The 25,298-nt window shown below is 38.8% G+C and overlaps 1 protein-coding gene across 7 annotated transcripts in view; it reads right to left on the bottom strand.

Moving 5' to 3' along the window:
• The window catches only part of Nbea (neurobeachin), a 545,747-nt gene extending 521,034 nt beyond the window's left edge, over window positions 1-24,713 (bottom strand). For 4 of the 7 annotated variants that reach the window (XM_076574106.1, XM_076574104.1, XM_042279069.2 and 1 more), the window contains exon 1: window positions 24,399-24,712. In XM_076574106.1, coding sequence (XP_076430221.1) covers window positions 24,399-24,668 — 270 coding nt within the window. In that variant the 5' untranslated portion in view covers window positions 24,669-24,712. Of the gene's footprint in view, window positions 1-24,398 lie in introns of all 7 variants that reach the window. The other 3 variants (XM_076574108.1, XM_076574107.1, XM_076574103.1) reach the window with 2 other exon arrangements.
• Between the last annotated feature and the right edge of the window lie 585 nt (window positions 24,714-25,298).

Genomic DNA, 25,298 nt, shown 5'->3' on the forward strand with positions numbered 1-25,298 from the left:
CTCACTGAAGATATTATTATAAAGGAAATAAGCCAAACCCAAAATAAAAAAACACTATGGCTTTCCACTTACATGAGATAGTCAAATTCACTGAAAGAGAAAGTAGAATGTGGCTGCCAGGAGTTGGGGATATAAAATGTTCTCATTTTTATCCATTTTAATCTTCTCAGGATTATGACGTATTAAAAATTATCGTCTTTACTTTTTCCAATATATCACTCTTTTATTTTTATACATCATTTATTCAGTATTTATTAAATGCTTGTTAAGTGCAAGAGAATATAATTAGTATAACAACCTTTCAACAGACAATGCAAAAAACGGAGGAGGAGGAAAGAGTGGATAGGAAAAATATAATATACATCCCCTGTGAGGATAAATTTATATGTTAACTAGACTAAACCATGGGATGACCAGAAGTTAGTGTGTCTATGTTTTCAGATGAGATTAACATGTGAATCAATAGACTGAGCAAAACAAATTGTCCTCCCCAATATGGATAACTAATGGGTCAGTTAAATTCCTAAAAAAAAAAAAAACAGAAAATGGACCCTCTCACTAGTCCACTCCTAAGTATTTGATCTAGGATTTAGGGACCTACAAGTACCTACCCTCTGGTCTTTGAGTAGAATAAACACCATCAGCTTAGTTTAGTTCTCAAGTCTTTAAATTTAAACATGTATGCCATCAGCTCTTCTAATTTCAAGTTCACCAAATATATAGTTTAGGACTTCATCTCTGTAACTATGTGAACTATTTTTTGCAGTAAATTTCTTAGTTAACATACATAAAATCTCTTACTGGTCTGAGTCTGTATGTCAGAGACAACCCACAGAAATAGAGTTCCTAAATAATGTAACAAATTGGGCCCTAAGAAATTTTGCCACCTCCTGTGAACAAGCTTGGCAAGACAAAAAGAAAAAATAAACTAAAATAAAAGCTAATGAATAATACTAGAAGAAAAACCAAACGGTAGTTATTACTAAGGGCCCCTGTGCAAATTATACTGTTTGTTTGGAGAGCTGGTCTATTCTTGCCCCTTTGTTTCTGGAGAACAGTTACCAGCTCAAAAAAAAAAAACAACTCACAAATCACTACCCAGTAAAGACTTCTCCAAAGAAGTAAATCTCTACAAAGTTTCATTTATACTTCTGCAATTTTACTTTTTATTGTTATAATTTATCTTTTTGTTCTTCTATTACCTGTGATGAACTTTGAGTTATTGAAAAGCAGAGATTACAAATTGTTTTTATATAGCCAATGAACATCTTAACTTTGCTCCTAGAACACTAGCTTGGACTAAAGAGTAAATTACTTAATTTTCATTTTTAGTAGTCTGATCAGATCTAATAAAAAGCTTGCTTCTTAATCCAATTAAAAAATGAGGTACAGTTCTAAACAGAGAATTCTCAACAGAAGAATCTCAAATGGCCAAGAAACACTTAAGATGTTCGACATCATTAGCTATCAGGGAAATGCAAATCAAAACAACTCAGATTCCATCTTACACCATCAGAATGGCTAAGATCAGAAACAAAAGTGATTGCTCATGCTGGAGAGGATGTGGAGCAAGTGGAACACTCCTCCATTGCTGGTGGGAGTGCAAACTTGTATAGCTATTTTGGAAGTCAGTGGCAGTTTCTCAGAAAACTGGGAATCAATCTACCACAAGACCCAGATATACCACTTTTGGGCATATACCCAAAAGATGAATCGTACCACAAGGACATTTGCTCAACTGTATTCATAGCAGCTTTATTTGTAATAGCCAGAACCTGAAAACAACCTAGATGTGCCTCAACCAAGGAATGGATAAAGAAAATGTTGTACATTTACACAATGGAGTATTACTCAGCTGTTAAAAACAAGGACACCAGTAAATTTGAAGGCAAATTGATGGAACTAGGGAAAAATCATCTTGAGTGAGGTAACCCAGACCAAGAAAGACAAGCATGGTATGTACTCACTTATAAATGGATATGAGTTGTAAAGTAAAGGATAACTACACTACATAATCCACAGACTCAGAGAGACTAGGTAACAAGGAGAGTTCATGGTGGGACACCTAGATCTCTCCCTAGAAAGAGGAAATAAAAAAGATTTTATGAGTGGACTGAGGGCAGGTAGGGATGGGAACATGAGCTATCAGGCTGGGGTGGGGTCACGTATGGGGAGAGTGCTGAGGGGGACGACATGGGGGGGGCAGCATTTGGGGGTTGGGTGGAAGCCTAGTGCAAGAGAATCACCCAGAGTCTATGGGTAGGATTCTATCTTAGACTCCTAGCAATAGTGGATAAGTAGCCTGAACTGGCTGCCTCCTGTGACCAGATTGGTGCCTGGCCCAATTGTCATCAGAAAGATACCAGGAGACAGAAGCAGAGACCCACAGCCAACATTAGCCTGAGTTCGTTCGGGAATTCTGCGAAAGAGCAGAAGAAAGGAGTATAGGAGCCAGAGGGGTCAAGGTCACCACAGGAAGGCTCACACAATCAATTCACCTAGGCTCAAAGGGGCTCACAGCTACTGAACCTACAACCAGACAGCCTGCATGAGACCGACCTAGATAATCTGCATATTTGTTACAGTGTGTAGCTTGGTCCTCTTGTAGGACTCCTAACAGTGGGAAGAGGGTCTATCTCGGGACTCTAACAGGTTTTGGGGACCCAAATCCTCATACTGGGTCGCCTTGCCCAGCCTTAATACATAGGGAAGTGCTTAGTCTTACTGCAACTTGATATGCTATGTTTTATTGATACTCATGGGAGACCCACCCTTTCCTGGATGGAGACAAAAGGGGGGGCGGGGTTGGAGGAGGAGGGAGTGGAAGAGAGGGAGTGGGGGGATGGGGGATGGAAGGCTGCACCTGGCATGTAAAATAAATAGATGAATTTTTAAAAAGTTATTTAGCCTGCAAAAATAAATAATAAATAAAACTGGCTAGAAAGTCCATCTGTCAATAAAAATAAAAGCTTGCTTCTACTTGAAAGTTATAAACTAGAGAGCCACAAATAAACTAAAGTAAAGAGAACTACAGTTAGTCATCAAGATAAACAGAAAAGAATGCTGGACTGGGTAAAGTCAAAGAACTGGTTAATTCCTAGTCTGTGAAGGACTTAGGTGTGGTGGTAATCTAATTGTACTGAATTATTATTTTGATTGTATGTTAATAAATAAAGTTGTCCGGGGGTCAGAGCTATTAGAGCCATAGCAAGAGTGTGGCGGTGGTGGCACACGCCTTTAATCCCTAAGATCTCTGTGTGTTCAGGGATATAGTCAGCATTGGAGACATATGCCTTTAAGACCTAGGGGGCTGTACATTCAGACAGTGACGAGGCAGTCATGTGTTTGGGTTTACAACCAATGAGAAGGCAGAACAACATACTATAAAAAAACGAACCGACAGGAAGTAGGTCTCTTTTCGCAAAGCTGGGACAGCAGGAGGAAGGGTGAGATTTTAGCTCTGAGCTCTGACTTCTCGGCTTTCTCTTTTACATTGTTTCTGTGTTTCTTATTTAATAAGACGGTTGGTTACATCTACACTTAGGATAGCAACGAACATTTTCATCTAATCAAGAGCAGTCAGACTATTCACCGTATCTGGAGGAACCATGGCTTCTTACCCATCCTAAATGCTCAGATAACTGAACCATGTATATATAAATCTAGATGTCACTAGCATCCTTCTACTTGTAAAAGTAAACACAGAAATGCTTAAGCAAATGGCCAATAAAGAAATCAAAAGTACAACAAAGATAATGTTCACTCCCAAGTAAAATATGATCAAAACAAGGCAATTTATGGAATTATATCAAAGGTGAAAAAATACTTAGAAAGAAAAGGGGGATAACTATACACCACAGAACGCCAGATTCTATGTTAAGTATTCAAGATAGCAAGGTGAGAAAGATAATACAATGATCCTCAAGGGATTATAATTCTCTAGGTAATTCAAGTAGTAAACAAATAATTAGAATGTGCAAGTGTTGAATCTGAGGTATAAACAAAGCATATGAGAGGGCAGAATGGGAGAAGACGGTTTTAGGGGGATACCAGAGAAGATTTTGCTTAAATAGCTAATAATTAATAGCTGAGTCTTAAAGCATGAACAGGATTTTTTTTTTAGGTAAAAGAAATATGAGAGCGGAACCATAGTGATATTTCACAGGTAATACGCAACACAATGTAATTCTTAAAAACAGGAGATATTCTTATATTAATTCATATTGCTTAAAAAATAAATTCTAACTCTTTCTCTGTAAACACCAAAGAATTTGTTTAACTTGGATAGGCAAAGATGCTTTTTAATGCCTTTACATCTCAAGTGATTGAGATATGAAGTTTCAAAAAATGCTGCTAGCACATTGCCAATATCATCACTACCAAAGAAATTATAAATTTTAAGCAACAGCAAATTTGAAAATGGAAGATCTAGTTTTGAAGGTCATCCGTGAAGCAAGCAACTTAGACAAGCCCCCCGTTAACCTCAGCCAGACTCTGTATATGACAATAATAAAACCCCATTTACTCCAAGAAATGGCAAAGGGCAAAGTGTGGGAATTTGGCTGGTTAAGCATTTGGCCTGGTTAAGCTTTCACGCTTCTAGCAGCAGTTCAGCTGAAAGCCATTGGGATGAGGACATAGAAGCTTCCAGTCTGAGGAAACAAGACGAGCTGAGGATCCGGCGAGCTGACCACCACTACATCTTCACATGGCTTTTTCCCAGCCACAGAAATACTTCAAGCCACTTTATTTCTACTTGTAAGGATACCAGCCCTGTCTGACTCAGAGCCATTTAACCTTTAGTTACTTCCTAATAGTCTTTGTCTTCAAAAGCAGTCACATTGTTTATTAGGGCTTCCACCCATAATTTCTGATTGACAAAATTTAATCCCACAATACTGTAACTTTTAGAATTTTTCAAGTTGATACATATGAATAAAGAATAAAGTAGCGGCCCCTGAGTTCCCATCTGGACAAGAGAGCTCCCATCTGGACAAGAGAGAGACTTCCTAAATCTGTCAGCTCTGTCTGGACGAAGTGCGCTGATAAGACCAAGAACGAACCACAAGAGATGGGCAGACGTCAAGGCAGAAGTACATACAACAAAATGAAGAGCAATACAGCATCACCAGAACCTAGCCCTCCTCCAACATCTAGACCTGAACATCAAAAATTGGAAGAAGCAGAAGAAAACAGCCTTATGAATAACATCATGAAGAAGGTAGAGGCTTATATAGAGGAAAAGACAAAAAATGGGAAGAACGCTCTAAAAAACTAGAGGAAAGGACAAATAAAGTAGAAGAAAACAATAAAGTCCTGGAAGAAAACAATAAAGCACTGAAAGAAAATCATGAAAAAGCAATGAAACAGATGAAGGAAACAGTCCAAGACCTGAAAAGGGAAATAGAAAAAATGAAGGAGACACAAACAGGGGGAATGCTGGAAATAGAAAATTTGAGTAAATGATCGGGAACTTCAGATGCAAGTATAACCAACAGAATGCAAGAGATGGAAGAGACGATCTCTGGTGTTGAAGATATGGTAGAAGAAATAGATTCATCAGTCAAAGAAAACACTAAAGCCAACAAAGTCATGACACAAAATGTCCAAGAAATTTGGGACCCCATGAAAAGACCAAACCTACGAATAATAAGGATAGAAGAAGGAGAAGAATACCAACTCAAAGGCACAGAAAATATATTCAACAAGATCATAGAAGAAAACTTTCCCAACTTAAAGAAGGAAATGCCTATGAAGATACAAGAAGCCTATAGAACACCAAACAGACTAGACCCCCCCCCCAAAAGTCCCCTTGCCACATAATGATTAAACAGCTAAACGTACAGAATAAAGAAAGAATATTAAGAGCAGCTAAGGGAAAAGGTCAAGTGATTTATAAAGGCAAACCCATCAGAATAACACCAGATTTCTCAATGGAGACTTTGAAAGCCAGAAGGACCTTGACAGATGTAATGCAGACACTAAGAGACCATGGATACCAGCCTAGACTAATATATCCAGCAAAATTTTCAATCATCATACACGGAAGGAACAAGACATTCCAAGACAAAGCCAGATTTAAACAATACTTATCCACAAACCCAGCCCTACAGAAAGCACTAGAAGGAAAATTCCAAACTAAGGAAGTCAGATACACCCTCGAAAACACAGGCAATAGATAAAGCCACAGCAGTAAACCCCAAAGAAGAGAAGTACACACAAACTACCACCAAAAAATAACAGGAATGAACAATCACTGGTCATTAATATCCCTTAATATCAATGGACTTAATTCACCTATAAAAAGACATAGGCTTACAGAATGGATACGAAAGCAGGACCCATCTTTCTGCTGCATACAAGAAACATATCTCAAATTCAAAGATAGACACTACCTAAGAATAAAAGGCTGGGGAAAAGACTTTCCAATCAAACAGTCTTAAGAGACAAGTGGGTGTAGCCATCCTTACATCCAGCAAAATAGACTTCAAACTAAAACCAATCAAAAGAGTTCAAGAAGGGCACTACATACTCATCACAGGAAAGATCCACCAAGATGAAGTTTCAATTCTGAACATTTATGCCCCAAACACAAGGGCACCCACATATGTGAAAGAAACATTACTAAAGCTTAAACAACATATAAAACCCCACACATTAATAATGGGAGACTTCAACACCCCACTTTCACCACTGGACAGATATCCCAAATCAAAACTTAACAGAGAAAAAAATAACTTAACTGATGTCATGATTCAAATGGACTTAATCGATATCTACAGAACATTCCATCCTAACAAAAAAGAATATACTTTCTTCTCAGCACCCCATGGAACCTTCTCTAAAATCGACCACATACTTGGCCACAAAGCAAATCTCAACAGATACAAAACAATTGGAATAACCTCCTGTGTTCTATCAGACCACCATGATTGAAAGTTAGATTTCAACAACAACAAAAACTACAGAAAACATACAATCTCATGGAAACTGAATAATACTCAAGTGAATCACCAATAGGTTAAGGAAGAAATAAAGAAAGAAATTAAAGACTTCCTAGAGATCAACGAAAATGAAGACACCACATAAACTTATGGGACACAATGAAAGCAGTGCTAAGAGGGAAATTCATAGTACTAAATGCCTACATAAAGAAGTTGGAGAAATCCCACACTAGTGACTTAACAGCACACCTGAAAGCTCTAGAACAAGAAGAAGCAAAGTCTCCCAGGAAGAATAGATGCCAGGAAATTATCAAAGTGAGAGCTGAAATCAATAAATTAGAAACAAAGAGAACAATACAAAAAATTAATGAAACGAAGAGTAGGTTCTTTGAGAAAATCAACAAGATAGACAAGCCCTCATTCAAACTAACCAAAAGACAGAGAGAGAGCATTCAAATTAACAAAATCAGAAATAAAAAGGGGAACACAACAACAGACATTGAGGAAATCCAGAGAATCATCAGGTCATACTTCAAAAACCTCTACTCCACAAAACTAGAAAATCTAAAAAAAAAAAAAAAAAAAAAAATGTATAATTTTCTGGATAGGTACCACACACCTAAGTTAAATCAAGACCAGATCAACGATTTAAATAGTCCAATAATCCCTAAGGAAATAGAAACAGTCATTAAAAGTCTCCCAAAAAAAAAAAAAAAAAAGGCCCAGGACCAGATGGTTTCAGTGCAGAATTCTACCAGATCTTCAAAGAAGAATTAATACCAATACTCTCTAAATTGTTCCACACAATAGAAACAGAAGGAACATTACCAAACTCCTTCGATGAAGCTACAATTACCCTGGTTCCTAAACCAAACAGGGATGCAACAAAGAAAGAGAACTACAGACCGATCTCCCTCATGAACATTGATGCAAAAATACTCAATAAAATACTGGCAAACAGACTCCAAGAACACATCAAAACAATTATCCACCATGATCAAGTAGGCTTCATCCCAGGGATGCAAGGGTGGTTCAACATACGAAAGTCAGTCAATGTAATACACCATATAAACAAACTCAAAGAAAAAAAACACATGATCATCTCACTAGATTCAGAAAAGGCATTTGACAAAATCCAACACCCCTTCATGATAAAGGTCATGGAGCAATCAGGAATTCAGGGGACATACCTAAACATAATAAAGGCAATTTACAGCAAGCCAATAGCCAACATCAAATTAAATGAAGAGAAACTCAAAGCAATTCCACTAAAATCAGGAACGAGGCAAGGCTGTCCACTCTACCCATACTTATTCAATATAGTACGTGAAGTTCTAGCCAGAGCAATAAGACAACATAAGGAGGTTAAGGGGATACAAATTGGAAAGGAAGAAGTCAAGCTTTCCCCATTTGCAGATGACATGATAGTATACTTGAGTGACCCCAAAGATTCAACCAAGGAACTGATACAGCTTATAAACACCTTCAGCAACATAGCAGGATACAAGATCAATTCAAAAAAATCAGTAGCCCTCCAATATACAATTGACAAACAGGCTGAGAAGGAAATCAGAGATACATCACCCTTTACAATAGCCACAAATGACATAAAATACCTTGTGGTAACACTAACAAAGCAAGTGAAGGACCTATATGACAAGAACTTTAAGTCCCTGAAAAAAGAAATTAAAGAAGATGTCAGAAAATGGAAAGCTCTCCCATGCTCATGGATAGGCAGGACTAACATAGTAAAAATGGCAATTTTATCAAAGGCAATCTACAGATTCAATGCAATCCCCATCAAAATACCAACACAATTCTTCACAGACCTGGAAAGAATAATACTCAACTTCATATGGAAAAAAAAAAAAAAAAAAACAGGAGAGCCAAAAGAAGCCTGTACAATAAAACAACCTCTGGAGGCATCACGATCCCTGACTTCAAGCTCTACTATAGAGCTACAGTAATAAAAACAGCTTGGTACTGGCATAAAAACCGACATGTGGACCAATGGAATCGAATTGAAGACCCTGACATTAATCCGCACACCTATAATTTTTGACGAAGAAGCCACATGTGTACAATGGAAAAAAGAAAGCATCTTCAACAAATGTTGCTGGCATAACTGGATATCAATGTGTAGAAGGCTGCAAATAGATCCATATCTATCACCGTACACTAAACTTAAGTCCAAGTGGATCAAAGACCTCAACATAAATCCAGCTACTCTGAACCTGCTAGAAGATAAAGTACGAAGTAGTCTCGAATGCACTGGCATAGGAGGTCACTTCCTAAATACAACACCAGTAGCACAGACACTGACAGAAACAATCAATCAATGAGACCTCTTGAAACTGAGAAGCTTTTGTAGAGCAAAGGATATGGTCAACAAGACAAAGCGACAGCCTACAGAATGTGAAAAGGTCTTCACCAACCCCACATCTGACAGAGGACTGATATCCAGAATATATAAGGAACTTAAGAAATTATACATCAAAATGCCCAACAGTCCAATTAAGAAATGGACTATAGAACTAAATAGAGAATTTTCAACAGAGGAAACTCAAATGGCTGAAAGACATTTAAGGAATTGCTCAACATCCCTAATTATCAGGGAAATGCAAATCAAAACAACTCTGAGATACCACATTATGCCTGTCAGAATGGCTAAAATCAAAAACACTGAAGACACCTTATGCTGGAGAGGATGTGGAGCTAGGGGAACTCTCCTCCACTGATGGTGGGAATGCAAGCTTGTACAACCACTTTGGAAATCAATATGGCGCTTTCTTAGAAAATTGGGAATCAATCTCCCCCAAGATCCAGCTATACCATTCTTGGGCATATACCCAAGGAATGCTCAATCATACCACAAGGGCACTTGCTCAGCAATGTTCATATCAGCATTGTTTGTAATAGTCAAAACCTGGAAACAACCTAGATGCCCTTCAACTGAAGAATGAATAAATAAAATGTGGTACATATACACAATGGAATACTACTCAGCAGAGAAAAACAATGACATCATGAGGTTTGCAGGCAAATGGATGGATCTAGAAAAAATCATCCTGAGTGAGGTAACCCAGACTCAGAAAGACAAACATGGTATGTACTCACTCATTGGGGGATACTAGATGTGGAACAAGGATGACAGGGCTGATACTCCCATCACCAGGGAGGCTACCTGGAAAACAGGACCCCAAGAAAGACACGGGGATCGCCCAATGATGGAGAAATGGATGAGATCTACATGAACAGCCTGGATGTGAGTGGGGGTAATGAAGGGAGAGGGTCAAGGGAAAGAGAGCCTGTGGGAGCGGGAGATCCCAGCTAGATCAAGAACAGAGAGGGAGAACAAGAAATAGGAGACCATGGTAAATGAAGACATGAGAACAGGAAGAAGCAAAGTGCTAGAGAGGCCCACAGAAATCCACAAAGATACCACCATGATAGACGGCTGGCAATGGTCGAGAGAGAGCCCGAATTGACCTACTCTGGTGATAGGATGGCCAAACACCCTAACTGTCGTGCTAAAGACCCCATCCAATGACTGAGGGAACTGGATGCAGAGATCCACAGCTAGGCCCCCTGGCTGGAGCTCCAGGAGTCTAATTAGCGAGAAAGAGGAGGGTTTATATGAGTGAGAATTGTTGAGACCAAGGTTGGATAAAGCACAGGGACAAATAGCCAAACGAATGGAAACACATAACTATGAACCAATAGCTGAGGAGCCCCCAACTGGATCAGGCCTGCTGGATAAGTGAGACAGTTGATTGGCTTGATCTGTTTGGGAGGCATCCAGGCAGTGGGACCGGGTCCTGTGCTCAGTGCATGAGTTGGCTGTTTGAAACCTGGGGCTTATGCAGGGACACTTGACTCAGCCTGGGAGAAGGGGACTGGACCTGCCTGGACTGAGTCTACCAAGGTGATCTCAATCCTTGGGGGAGGCTTTGCCCTGGAGGAGGTGGGAATGGGGGATTGGCTGAGGGGAAGGGGAAGGGGGAGGGAGGGGGGGGAGAACAAGGGAATCTGTGGCTGATATGTAGAACTAAATTATATTGTAAAATTAAATTAAATTAAATTTAAAAAAAAGAATAAAAGTGTGAAAGCAAGTCCAACCTATAAATTCCAGTTCCTCTCCCAAAAGTAAAAAGCTCGGCATTACAGTAGAAATGTTTATACATGCCTCAGCAAAGGAAAAAAACTTGTGAAAAGGAGACACATCTAAACATTTACAGTCCCATAAAATTTTGTATCAATGTTTGCTCTACATTAGCAAATTAAGAGAGAAAACATAATAATTAGAAGTTACATTATCTATTTCATTCAAGTAAGTAGGGTGGTTCAACTCATATTCAAGCACATGGCTGTGATGGTTCTTATATTACCTCCAATATTCAACAAGGATAGCACCAAGCCTACTTTTTCTCTGAAAGGTATTAAACCATACCACCAATTTTGGTTCCAAATACTATCCAAATGATCCACTTTGCCTAGTAAAAAGCTTATTTAAAAAGTCACTTATAATACTGTATAATAAATCACTTTCATACTCAAAAACAGCTCACAATATCATTTTTGCTAAGTAACTTTTATGTGTAAATACATCCAATTTTCCTAATTGCATTTTTATTTCTCTCTTCAGTTGGTCTTGAGTCACCAATAGGAAGCATTCCCACTAAATGTCATTTCCTCACACAATGGTGCTTTTGAGATAATCTCTGGGTACCATATTTTTATTTAGTAATGAGAAAGAACCTTATTTAGAATCTAAGGATCTAAGTCTATCAAAGCTATTCAGTACCTAAATAATTGTCTAACTGCTTCCCATTACTGCAGTCTTACTTTCTAAACCTACCTGTAAAGGATAGTATCTACAAAGGAAACAGTATTCTAAGGATTAGACTATGAAGTTCAATTTCACAAAAGAACTGTAAATTGTCAGTCATTAAGATAGTCACTGAAATTATTTTCTAAAACTAAGTGATCATGAAATAGTATTTAATCCTTTAACTTGCCCCTTAGGCTTGTTACCCAAGTAGTTTAATAAATATTTAAGCAAATATTCCCAGAGGGAGGAATTATTTTCCTGGGATCACCATTCATGCCCTACTGTATATCCATGTAAGACTCAACCATGTGAGGGAAGATGCATCAGGTTCCAGGTCAAGAAACGTGTTACTTCATGCCTATTCCTTTCCTATTTTCTACCATCATCAAAGTAGGAAATTAGAAAAGAAAGGAAAAGAGGGAGGGAGGTAAAGAGGAAGGGAGAGTACCACAGGCATCATTTGAAATGTGATGAGCAAGATTCAGGAGGACATGAGAAGAAGGTACCTGAGATCTTTCTGATAGGTTCCCAGGCTCAAGTATTTTGAATCTGTTTTAGTTAAGTTACTCTTTTTTCAGACTAAAAATTATGAACAACAATAAGTAATAAATATTATCTATGCCCTGAGCTCTTTGCATGTAATAATTTCTCTAATATGCACAACAATCTAATCAGGTACATAACCCACTTTATAGAAAAATGACAGGAAAAAAAGAACAGAAAAACCCATGACTATATAACATGGCTTTAAAATTAAGTTTTCCCTAGTACTGAATAGTTAGATTGTTGTTAATTATTTTATAACAGTGAACTACATTTAGTCTCTAACTTGTCCAAGTGTAAATTTTCCTAAGCTAAAGAAGCCTAGGGCCAGGGATTTAGTTCAGTTGGTACAATGTTTGCTTAGCATGTATAAGGCCCTTGTTTCAGTTCCCAGCACCACATAAACAAGGTGTGGTAAAATACATCTCTAACGCCAGCACTATCAAGGTGCAGGCAGGCAGAACAGAAATTCAAGGTCATCCTGCTACATAGTAAACTCTAGGTCAGCCTATCTCAAAAACAATTAAACAAAATACTAAGAATTTAGTACAGGAAATTCTTTCAAATTCTTGATAAATATTGCTAAAATGACATTCAGAAAAAGTATAACATGTTTATGCTCAACAACAGTATTTAAGATTGTTTTTTGCATCCCCTAACAAACAATAATTATTTTTTTCATGCTACTATCCCATGTTCTTGTTTAGTGAATGCTGAAAGTAATTAACCATGTTTATTTCCCCTTTTTCAAACTTACCAAGCCCTTTGAAAAATTCATACTTCTATTGTCCTATAATATTTAATACCCTAAGGGATTTTTTTCAATTTATAATTTAAAGTATTATGAGTCTGACATGCAACCATTAGAATAAAAGACTTAAACAAGCACAAGCAAAACAGGAAATGAGTTAGCTTAATGTGCTGAAACATCTGATATATAACCAACAGACTTGAGATGTTCCAGAGATGCTCTCTGCAATCCAACTCTTGGTTCAAATATCTTTGTGCTACCTCCATTATCAAGTAGATTCCTTCTTTCATTGGGGCAGATTGCCAGTCAACTCTATATTTCCATTCTAACATTTTAACAACCCCATCGGAAAATATCTGCAATGCATTATCAAACTATCTAAAAAGTACACCTACATTTCATAAACAGTATCTGTTTCTAATGAACCAATTTCAATTTCTGTGTGTGGTCCAATAAAACTCCAAACTATAAAAATGAGAAAATATGATTCCTCAAATGAACATCAGAAAATCTTAAACTGTTAACAGCAAAAGACAAGACTGACAGACATTAGAAAGGTAGATAGATGATTGATAGATAGATAGATAGATAGATAGATAGATAGATAGATAGATAGATAGTCAGACTTTTTTTTTTTTTTTTTTTTTTTTAAGACAGGGTTTCTCTGTATAGCCTTGGCTCTCCTGGAACTCAATCTGCAGAATAGGCTGACCTCAACCTCACGGAGATTCATCTGCCTCTGCCTCCAGAATGCTGGGATTAAAGGCATGCACCACCACTGCCCATAGATAATATATCTTTTTAATACCAGTATTTGTATTGTCTTTAGCTAATACAGAAAATGTACTCACCACTATTATCAGGTGAAAATAATTTTAAAAAACATAATGTCAAGTTACTGCACCCAGTTTAATTTTTAGAATACAAGCATTATTCTTGGTCACCTCAAATCATACATCCTTCTTAGTAGTAACTTCATAAACTGACAATATAGCTACACAGGAAATTCAAATATCCTCCATATAATAAGCAATAGCTAAACACACACACACACACACACACACACACACACACACACACACACACACACAAAACATGATTATTGTCATTTAATCAAACAGATTGTAAAGTAAATCATGGACCCTAATTTTAAGTCATGATCAGAATGGCCATAATTCCACATCCTGGCAAATGGAATTCTTCAAGCAGCTAATTTTGGAAGTACCTATTCATTCTCTCACTTTTTCATTATCTTCCCTAGGAGATTTTCTATCTAGCAGGTCTACTGCTCAGGCATCCCACTTCTTTGAGATGTCTCAAGAGGCTTAGAATGAGAAGTGCCTAAAAAAACTCTGGACAGTTAATCCTGAATGATAAAAGAACTACAAGAGGTATCACCATGCACAACTTCAAGTTGTACTACAGAATATTAGTTACAAAAACAGCATGGTCTTAGCAAAAAAACAGACACATTTATCAATGAAACCCATTGAAGACCCCAACATAAATCCCACACATCTATGGACATCTGATTTTTTATAAAGAAGCCAGAAATACACACTGGGAAAAATCTTCAACAAATGTTTCTGGTCAAACTGGATGGCTACATAAGAATGCAAATAGACCCATACTTAATCACCCTGAAAAACTCAAGCGCAAATGGATCAAAGACCTTATCATAAAACCATATACACTAAACCTAACAGAAGAGAACGTGTAGAATAGCCTTGAACTCAATGGCACAGGAGACTTCCTGAACAGAACATCATTAGCACAGGCACTAAGATCAACAATTAATAAATGGGGCCTCATGAAACAGAAAAGCTTCTGTAAGGCAACATGCATTATTATTTGGGAAAAGCAGCCTATAAAATGGGAAAGAATTTTTATCAACTCCACATTCAATAGAAGGTGAAAATCCAAAATATATAAAGAATTCAAAAGCTAGATATCAAGAAAACAAATAATCCAATTGAAAAAATCGGGTACAAAGAGAAAATTCTCAATAGAGGAAACTCAAATGACTGAGAAATACTATGTTTAACATTCTTAGCCATTAGAGAAGTACAAATCAAAACAACTTTGAGATTTCATCTTACACCTGTCAGAATAGCTAAGATCATTAACACAAGTGACAGCTCATGCTGGCAAGGATGTGGAAATAGGAGGAACACTATCCATTGTTGGTTGGAGTGCAAACATGTGCAGCCACTATGAAAATCAGTGTGGTGGTCTTCCTAGGAAGATGGAAATCATTCTACCTCAAGATCCAACTGTACCACCCTTGGGCATATACCCAAGGGACACTTCATGCTATCACAGACACACTTTTTCAATCATGTTCATTGCTGCTCCAATTCGTCAGAAATCAGAAACAACCTAGTTGTACCTCAACAAAAAAAATGAATAAAGAAAATGTGGTACATTTCCACAATGGAGTGTTACTTAGCTGTTAATAAAATGTAATCATGAAATTTTCAGGTAAATAGATGGAATTAGAAAAAAAAAATCATCCCAAGCTAGGTATCCCAGACCAAGAAGAGAAATAGGGTATGTATTTGCTTATATGTGGACATTTGCTGTTAAGTCAATGATAACCAAGCTATAATCCATAGAACCACGAGGTTAGATATAGATTAAGGAACTAGGGAGAACAGATATTGTTAGGAAAGGGGAATATAGATAGTTATAAATGGATGGCAGTGGCTAGAACAGGAGGATCAAATGGGGAGGGGGAGGAAAGAGGAGGACAAGGGAGGGAATACGGGAAGAGATAGCCAAAATTAAGGGCCATTTGTGGAGTAATACAGAAACCAAATACAGTAGAAGAGTCATATATATATGAATATATATGTGATATATATATGTGGATATATGATATATATGAATATGATATATGTCATTGGCTATATATATATATAATATATATTATGGCTATATTATATATATGCAATCTAAATGGTATTGAAAATAATGGGAAGGGAGACAGAGCCCCAACTGGTCATCTCTTGTTACCAAATGAAGCTTCCAGTTCAGGGACTTGGTTACATCTAATTGAGTTGCTGGTCAAAGGGGTCCCATGGGAATCCCCTAAAACATAGTCTGTTGTCAAGACCACAGGTTGCTCTCTACAAACTGATACTAAGGCCCCACTGCTGAAGACAACACCTACAGAAATCACTGAACACAGGGAAGTGGAACTGGTGCCTACATGGAACCTTTACCCCTATGTTCTAGCATCTTTGGTACAGGGAGATACTCTGTAGGCTACCAAAGGAGAAACATAAACACCAATCCAATTACAAATCTTTGGATAGACAATGGCATCCTATCTGCAAGATATGCTGGGAAGATGGTGGCACAAAGCTTGTGAGAGTAACCAACCAATACCTGATTTAACATAAGGCCCACCCACTCCACAAGATGGAACCCACACTGGATACTTCTCAGATGACCAAGAACCTGGCACTAGATACCCCAGGGACTTAGGGGAAAACCAAATACTAATGTTCTTTTTTTTCTAAAGTAGCAATAAATGATTCCTAATGATATGCTGTACTCATAGATCATGACCTTGCACAGCCATCATCAGAGAAACTTCACCTGAAGCAGATGGAACAAATACAGAGACCCACAGCCAGATATTATGCAGAGTGAGAGACCTTGGAACCCTAAAAGGATGTCTCCATCAAATCCTTCCTCACGGGGTTCAGGGAACCCTGAAAAAGAGAAGGCAGAGTACGAGAGCCAGAAGGCATAAAGAACGCCTAGAAAACAAGGCCCTCCAAATCAACATGAGGAAAGCCCATATGAACTCACAGAAACTAAGGCAGCATGCACAAACAAGGTCCTCTGAATATATATTATGGCCTCCAGTTAGTGTTTTTTGTGGGACTCCTGAGTGTGGGAATGAGTGGGTCTCTGTTTCTTGTGCCTTCTCTTAGGATTGTTTTGCTTCCTTGTTGTTTGTTTTGTCCAATGCCAGTGTGTTCATTTTTGTTTTATCTTATTATATTTTATTTTATTATTATCCCTTAGAAGCTCATTTGTTTTCTAATAAGAGACAGAAAGGAAATGGATCAGAATGGGAGGAGAGGGGAGGAGGAACTGGGAGAAGTACAGGGAGGGGAAACCATACTCAGGATATATTATGTGAGAAAAAAGTCTATTTTCAATCTAAGGAAAACAAGTATAATCATTAGAATATAACTCATTCAGATTCTGGATATTGTATCTAAATTTTAAAAAAAAAAAAATGAAGAGAGAATATTTTCTTCAATTGCTCTTTCCTGTAAAAATGGCCAATTATTTCTGCTCCATCAGTCATCCTGGGCTGGTTTCTACTGTTTCATCAGATACAATTTCAGCTACTACTATGACATTAAAGTTTGCTTTTATGTGCAGCTGTGTTCTAACAGAAACATGAATAATAATGACTTGACTGGCAAAAAAGAAAGAAGAAGAACATGGGCTTTTTGATCGAGTTGAGTATTTTTTGGAAGTACAGTTTCCCTAAAACCTTACTGAACTTTTAGTCATGTACTTCAGTCAATAGGTCTTGCTGAGATACAGGACAGCAATTTAGGTTCAGCTTTTAAGTTTCGGTCTTACAGAAGTAGGCCTTGCCTTAGCCCTCACCTTAGGATCTTCCCTGCAGCACAATAAACAAACACTAAGGCTGAGGTGACCCAGCAACTCTACCATCCTCACTGCATCCTAGCTTAAAGCTCTTTAGACTGGATTCACTTTGACTTGTGTCTGGAAGCTGGGAGTACACTGGATGAGGTACTTGGCTGAAGCTTAAAATGGAACTGTTTTCATTTAAACTTCTGCCTTTATTCTTATCAATTTAGCATAAGGCAAAAATAATGACTTTCTGCCCTACAAAGTTCTTGATATCTTGATGCTTTTCCATCTTAGATGGCAGCTACTTCAAAAGAGACCTCTCTTACTTGAAAAAAACTACATATTCTTTTCCTTTCAAGCATGCAAAGTAGACTAAAGCAAGCTGTTCTAGTATAAGACATTATAAGAGGGTCGGTCCCAAAGGGTACCCAAGAAGACTCCACATCCCTAAATTCCAGCCTAAACAGTTGCATGGGCAAGGTAACACAGTGACAATTTAAACAGCTTCTTTATAATCATTAAAAGAAGTTGCCAAGGAAGGCAATGCTCTCATGCCTCACACTCCACCTCAGCTTGTAAACTCTGTATCTTACAATGTCTCATTTCAAATACTAATTTGAATTAGTAATTACTAATTGTAATTCTGTATAAGCAGGGGAATTCTTTGCATTCACAACTGACAAAGACCCAACTTCAACTGATTCAAAACTAGTAACAACGGTAACATATTTTAAAAGAGAATTAAAGATGTTCTAGTTTCATTCTGTTGCTGCTAAACACCAAGACAAAAAACAACTTGGGGAAGGAAAGCGTTTATTTCATTTTACAGTTCATCCTTGAGGGAAGTTAGAGCAGGAACTGAAGCAGAATTGTGAAGCAAAGACCGTGAGGGGATGTTACTTGCTAGCTTGCTTAAAGGTCCATGTTTAGCTAGCCCAGGGCCTTCTACCCTGGGAAGGATGCCACCCACAGTGGGTGGGGCCCTCCTACATCAAATAAGACAATGCCCCATAGCTGTGCCCAATCTGACCTAGGTAATTCTCTCAGGGCGACTCTAGACTGTGTCAAGTTGACAATTAAAAATAACTAACAGTTATTTAATAAACATAATAAAAAAATAACAAACAGTCAATCATGACAGGCACAGAAGCACTGGTATTAAATCACGAAGACATTCAACTCTCTTGGATTCATACTTGGTCAAATTTGAAGGCAGGCACTGCAGCCATTTACTAAAGACTCTACCTGTTCAGTATCTTAACTAGGAGCGTACAAAAAGTCATGGCACCAACTATGTGACTCCCTTTGGATAAATGTTCAACATAAACCAAGGTTAGCCAACCCTTCCTAAGATCCACCCACCTCAACAAGACAATGAGAATGAGGGTGCATGTAAGTGAATGATCCATTAGAGAAAAACTGAGGTACGATTATAAAAGGAGAAACATACGCTAAGGTGACTACTCTTATTAATGCTTCTTTTCAAATTCTTCTTTAGTGATTATATTTTCTTTCTTAATAATAAAAAATAAAAATAACATGAAAAGATTTTACCATATTCTTAGTTATTCCCATGATATCACTTAAAAACAATTATTTAAGGCAGTAGTCAGGAGGCAGAGGCTGTCTGAACTATAGGCCAGCCTGGTCTACATACTGAGTTCTATGCCAGCAAGGTCTACACTGTAAGATCCTGCCAAAAACCAAACAAACAAAAATCTTAAATTTAGAAATAACATTTACACATGTAATAATGCCTAATAGCTAAACATATACATATCCAAAATACTTTTATTTTTAGGAGTAAGCAAAACATTCAATTTATATGAATTTGAGGGGGGATTATAATCTAGACTCTACCAGATTTTTGTTTGTTTTATGTTTTGCAATAAGGTCTCATTTAGGCTAGACTGTCCACTAATTCAGTAGGTAGCTTTCAAATCTAGTTTTAATTATTATTGCCTTCTAATAGTATCCTGTGCGTTCAAAATGCATTTAACTATGAAAGGGCCAAAAACACAAAAAATAAATATGTAAAAGATTATGGAGTTCAGAGCTACAAGGTACAACACACATAAATGATTGTAATACAGAGTGACTAGTATGTGGTACAAAAGAGCTAAGCCAACAGTACATATATCAAGTACAGGCACAATATGTGAAAAATCTGCAATGGATACACCACATTCTAAATAAACAAAAAAGTGCAGTTGAATCACTGTAATACCGCTACCCTAGGAAACAAAATGGAGCTTGGCTGTGAAATCTACTATGTTAGACTATGCTTGGAAAATGCATACCAAGAATCAAGAAAGAACCTTGGGACACTTTCAATTAATGGCCTAACTGGTACCCAAAACAGCTATAAATAAAATATTTATTTAAAACTATAAAACTTGCTGGGCGGTGGTGGCGCATGCCTTTAATCCCAGCACTCGGGAGGCAGTGGCAGGCAGATCTCTGTGAGTTCAAGGCCAGCCTGGTCTCCAAAGCAAGTTCCAGGAAAGGTGCAAAGCTACACAGAGAAACCCTGTCTCGAAAAAACCAAAAAAAAAAAAAAAAAAAAAAAAAAGAATAAAATTATAAAACTTGAGCACAGAAAGACAGAAAGCTACATATTTGCTGCTTTAGTATCATTAAATGACAGTTTTTAATGTCTTTATATGACACATATATCCTTAAGCTTCTTAAGATACCAAACTTACACTACTTATGTATTTAATTTTTCATACTGAACAGCAAGAATAAATATGTAAGTTACTATAGATAGGCTCATACGTCAATATTAATATGCAAGAAATCATTTCAATATAAATGTAATTTCATTGCAATTAAACACTTCCACGAGTCTACCTAAGATACAATTGTGCATTTTTGTCATTTATTTTTTAGATTGTAATTTAATTTCAATATTTCTCCCTCCCATATCCTCCCTGCAAGTCCTTCCATATGTCCCTCCCACTCTCCATCAAATTCATGGCCTCTTTTTTCATTAATAATTGTACTTTTAATAAACTTAATTTATGTATATAAAGTTAATAAATTCAATTTATATGTATTTGGTTTATGAAACTCCATCAGTAAAATATAAATTATTCTGATTATCAACTTGCAAATGAATAGACTCTCAAGGAAGAAGAGTTATGGTCATAGTTTAGTTACAAAATAAATAAATAAAATAACAAAATACCCCTTCTCACAAAACTACCATGATCCACATACCAAGAGGAATTTAATAGTCTAAATGCCCTCATGGATTTAGTTGCATCTTTCAATACACTAAATAGTTATACCACTTATATTTTTTAAGAAGTTCGAGTAATATCATTCCTACAACTAAAGACATAATGATACATTTCATAGTAATTAATTTAAAATAATCTATAAACACATGAAAAAATCAAATTCAGTAACTCATGAAAAATCTATAAGACTATAGTTGAATTCTACTATTATAGTTAAAAATTATACTACCTAAAGTAGATTTAAAAACACTATTGTAATTATTTCATTAAAATTAATTCTCTTATCTTTTCTAAAAATTTACATTTTTAAAAAAAGAAACTTCCGTGTTATAAACCAAGAAAAAACATAATATGTATGTACATAGCATTTACTTGAAGGAAGTAGAAACTTTCTATAAATACATGTCAAGTATGTTTACAAAGGAAACAATAGACTTAAGTATGCCTGCTTTACAAGAGAAAGCTAACCAATAAAATCTCTTCAACATAAACTCTCTTATATGCTACATAAAAAACTTCTGAAGCCAGCTTCCAGACTAGTTTCTGTACTGGTACAGCCACAAGACAAATTTTTCACCACACACTCGCCATGTAACCTTATTTTCAAACTCATTCAATCATGTTCCTGATAGCTCTGTTCCATATTCGAATGTTTTACGTCACCTACAACCCCATGATTCACAATACAAGCACCGACAATGACATCATTCACTTTATTACACTGTGATCTTCACTACAACCCCTGAGTAGAAGAATGTCCTCTGCCTTTGATAAAAAGCAGAAAAATTCCAAGCAGAGCTATGGTGAAGTCCTATATTTTACTATATACTTAAACTTTACTTTGCAAATTTTTTCAGGTAAGGCAAATGTGAAACAGCACCTGAAGACCAACTATGAGTATTCTCATATTTTCTCATTATACAGAAAGAAGAATGAACAGAACAAAAACACTCTGTCAAAGGTGACCATGCCAAGCATACTGTAAGAACTCGGTTTCATTAGTTCCCTTCCTTCCTTTTCTGGCATGGGCCAACCTAAGAAATGTTTCACTATTTCCACCTTACATTGTTCTTTTACATTTAACTTAAGATCGAAAGTAAAAGAAATTCATTTTAGAAATACTAAAAGTTTCCAACTTCTAACACATCACTCAGTATTCTAAATGAATTTTACTGGTTGTGCTTACTTCTTAAATAAAAATGAAGCTTTGATAATTATTGTGGTGCCAAATATACTTTTAAGAATCAACCTAAAATTCCACAATTTCAAGTCTATTTTTGAACAATAAAGCTTAAACCTACAATTCAAAACCCTAGACCTCATATGGCTAACTCAAGAAATACAATACAGCCAGCATCATAATAATAAATAGTGCCTTTTGTCATCTCCTCTTTACCCCACAAGTTTCCATCTAAAAATAGACTGCATTCTTTAAATCTCTGCAAAGAAAATTTACACCTACTATTTCTATTCCAAAAATCAAACAGAGGAATTGAGCTGTATGTGATTTTGGTATCACATATTTCTAAGATCTATAAGCTAAGAGTAAATATCTAAAAAGAAAAAAAAGTTTGCATCTTGTATGGTAGATTTCATTTCACTGAAGAGTTAAATTTCTTTTTTACCATAAGAGAAATACTTCACTTCCTTTTTGAGTCTACTGTGTATCTAAAGAAGCCATCTGTCAAGAACTGATCCAGCAGGCATGGCTACTGAGTCCACACTGGTTCCATATTCCAATCAGTTTCCAGACTGTGAGGAGAGCCCTATTGCCTCTTACCAGGTAATCATACACTAGGTGAGCACACAAATACCATAATCACATCATCTACAGTAAAAATCCTATTGGCTACAGAAAATGGGAAAACTTAAAATGTGCGTGTTCCTTTAAATATACATAAATTGAGTAGCAGCTAATACATGAATATATTTCTTGAGGTTGCCTATCTTCTAAAAACAAAAAAGGAGCAATAAAAGTAATGGCCTATTTGAAGCAAGGTAAAATAAAAAGAAAACCATATTCCTATTAGTGTTTTGAAAGGAACTACTTATACTTATGGGATGACAACCTTACAAACTTACACTGACGTTGTGGTGATTAATTTGAAGGGTACACAAAAGTAAAAAAAAAAGGTGCTTTGTTTTCAAGCAGCCATAAATATAGCAAAGTAAAGACAGATAACCTATCTTTGACTTGACACACTAGCAAAAGGAAAAACAAGTGCTTCAACTTTTCTGTGAATTTCAAAGGTCCATAAACCACAGACATTATCTAATCCATGTCTCAGGGTACCGCTGCCATTGCTGCAGTTTTCTTTTAATTTTCCAATACATCAAATAAAAATAATTGCCTCACTGAAAATTCAGACTGCATGAGTGTTGTAAAAATCCCCTAGCCAAGCATTTTTTTATGCCTGCGACTTCACACCAAGTACAATGGTCAACTGATTGCTCCTGATTTACACCTTGCCTTCCAAACCCCAACCTTACTGAATGTCAAAGGCTAGATGTTGCAGAGGAAACTGTTTTAAGAGCTTTGCTGCAGAAAAAAATAAATAAATAAATAGTAAAATAAAACAAACAAAAAAAACCAAACCACTGCATTTACAAAGCGTATAATTCATGATCTACCCTTAATTGTGCTCTATTCAGAATTTTCCTCTCTTTATCTCTTTCCCTGTCATCAGGAACACCACTTAGACTCCCTGTAGATAGCACAAAACATTAAGTCATACACAGTTCTGCAGTAACTCTCTTACCATGAAAGGAGCCAAAACCTAGGCTGCCTTTGAAATCTTTCCCTCTGGTCTTTATCCACCAGCCACGCTCCTGAAGGCAACCATCGAAACCAACCTGTATGATCGGGTACCCCTTCCATTTCAACACCTTCTGTGCCCCACACCCCCCTAAAGGCTAAGAGAGCAGCGTAACTAGAGATTACAAAGAGGGGAAGGTTGCCTAGAGATGAGGGTCGGGGCGAGCACAGGCACAACACTCTCCATCACAGCCTGGGAATGTCAAGACAAGATGCAAAACCTGCATCATCCGTCGCCCTCCCTGGAAAACACAGCATCTCAGCTGCTCAAGTTGGAGAGAGTGCGCTTCTCACATTTCGGGAGCGGGAGGCGCGGGGGGGGGGGGGGGGTAGGGTGGGAGGGTAGGGGTGAGGGTGTCATGCCCCTGGGGCCGGACTGTCACTCTTGCGGAGCCACAGCATGGACAATTACGAGGCTGGGAGGAAAAAGCCCCAGAGGACCCAAGGGCCGCTTCACCCCTCCACTCATGGTCTAGGCCCAAATGAACGCTCGTCGGAAGTGTTAGAAAGCCGGGCTGAGTTGGGCATCGCGCGGGTGGCAAGAGGGAGGTGGCGCGGTGGCCGTGCGAGCAAGCGGGCGGACAGGCGGGCGGGCGGCTGAGGGACGCGGGGTGGCAGGGCGCGGACGCGCGGGGACCCTTACCAGGTTGAGCACGGTCTCCACGATGTCCCTGTTGCTGACCTCGCCGACCTGTATGAGTCCGATGAGCACGGCGAATTTCATCCGGATGTTGCGGATCGGCACCGAGGGGTTGATCATCCCCGCGGGCAGCACCACCGGGCCGGAGCCGGAGCCGGCCGCCCCCCGCGGCTCCCCCATGGCTCCTCCGCCGCCTCCACTGCCGCCGGCCCCGACGGCCAGGAGAGCGGCGGGCTGCGCCTCGAGCCCCGGGCCCGGCTTGTCGCTCGCCATCCGCCCCGCTGCTGAGGAGCCGCGCAGCGCCGCCGCACCGCCTCCGCCGGTTCCGTTATCCCCGCCGCGGCCCCCGCCCCCCGGCCGGCGCCTCGCAGCCCCAGCATCCACCAGCGCCGCGGCGCCGGGCCCGCTCCCGTCCGCGCCTCCGCCGGGCCCGGCGGCCGTGCGCACCGAGCGCCTCGCGGATCGCCTCAAGGGATCGCCGCCAGGGTCGCCTCCGAGGTCGCCTCCCGGGCTCTCCTCCCGGACTGCCGCAGCTGTCTCCCACAGATCTCCGCACGGTTCGCCTCAGCGCCCGCTCGCCTCTCTCGGTCTCCTCGCAGATCACCTCGGCGCTCTCCTCGCCGATCTATCGCCTCAGCGCGCTGCCACCAGCCCGGTCGTCCCCGCGCCCCGCAGGGATGCTGCCTCGGCTCGCACGGTCCTCCGCCCTCCGCCGGGGACCCGAAGCTCGGGCCACTGCCACCGGCGCCGCTGTTGTTGTGAAGCCCCGACGCCGCCGCTCACTCCGCCATGTTGCCGCCCCCTGCCTGCGGTAGCGGCCACTGCGCCTGCGCGCAGCGTCCGCGGTGGAGGGGGGGGCGGAGCCCTCGCTGCACCCCCTCTTTCTCCCGACGCTCCTCCTCC

This window comes from Peromyscus maniculatus, chromosome 6 (assembly GCF_049852395.1).
Source record: "Peromyscus maniculatus bairdii isolate BWxNUB_F1_BW_parent chromosome 6, HU_Pman_BW_mat_3.1, whole genome shotgun sequence".
In the NCBI taxonomy this organism is placed as follows: Eukaryota; Metazoa; Chordata; class Mammalia; order Rodentia; family Cricetidae; genus Peromyscus; species Peromyscus maniculatus.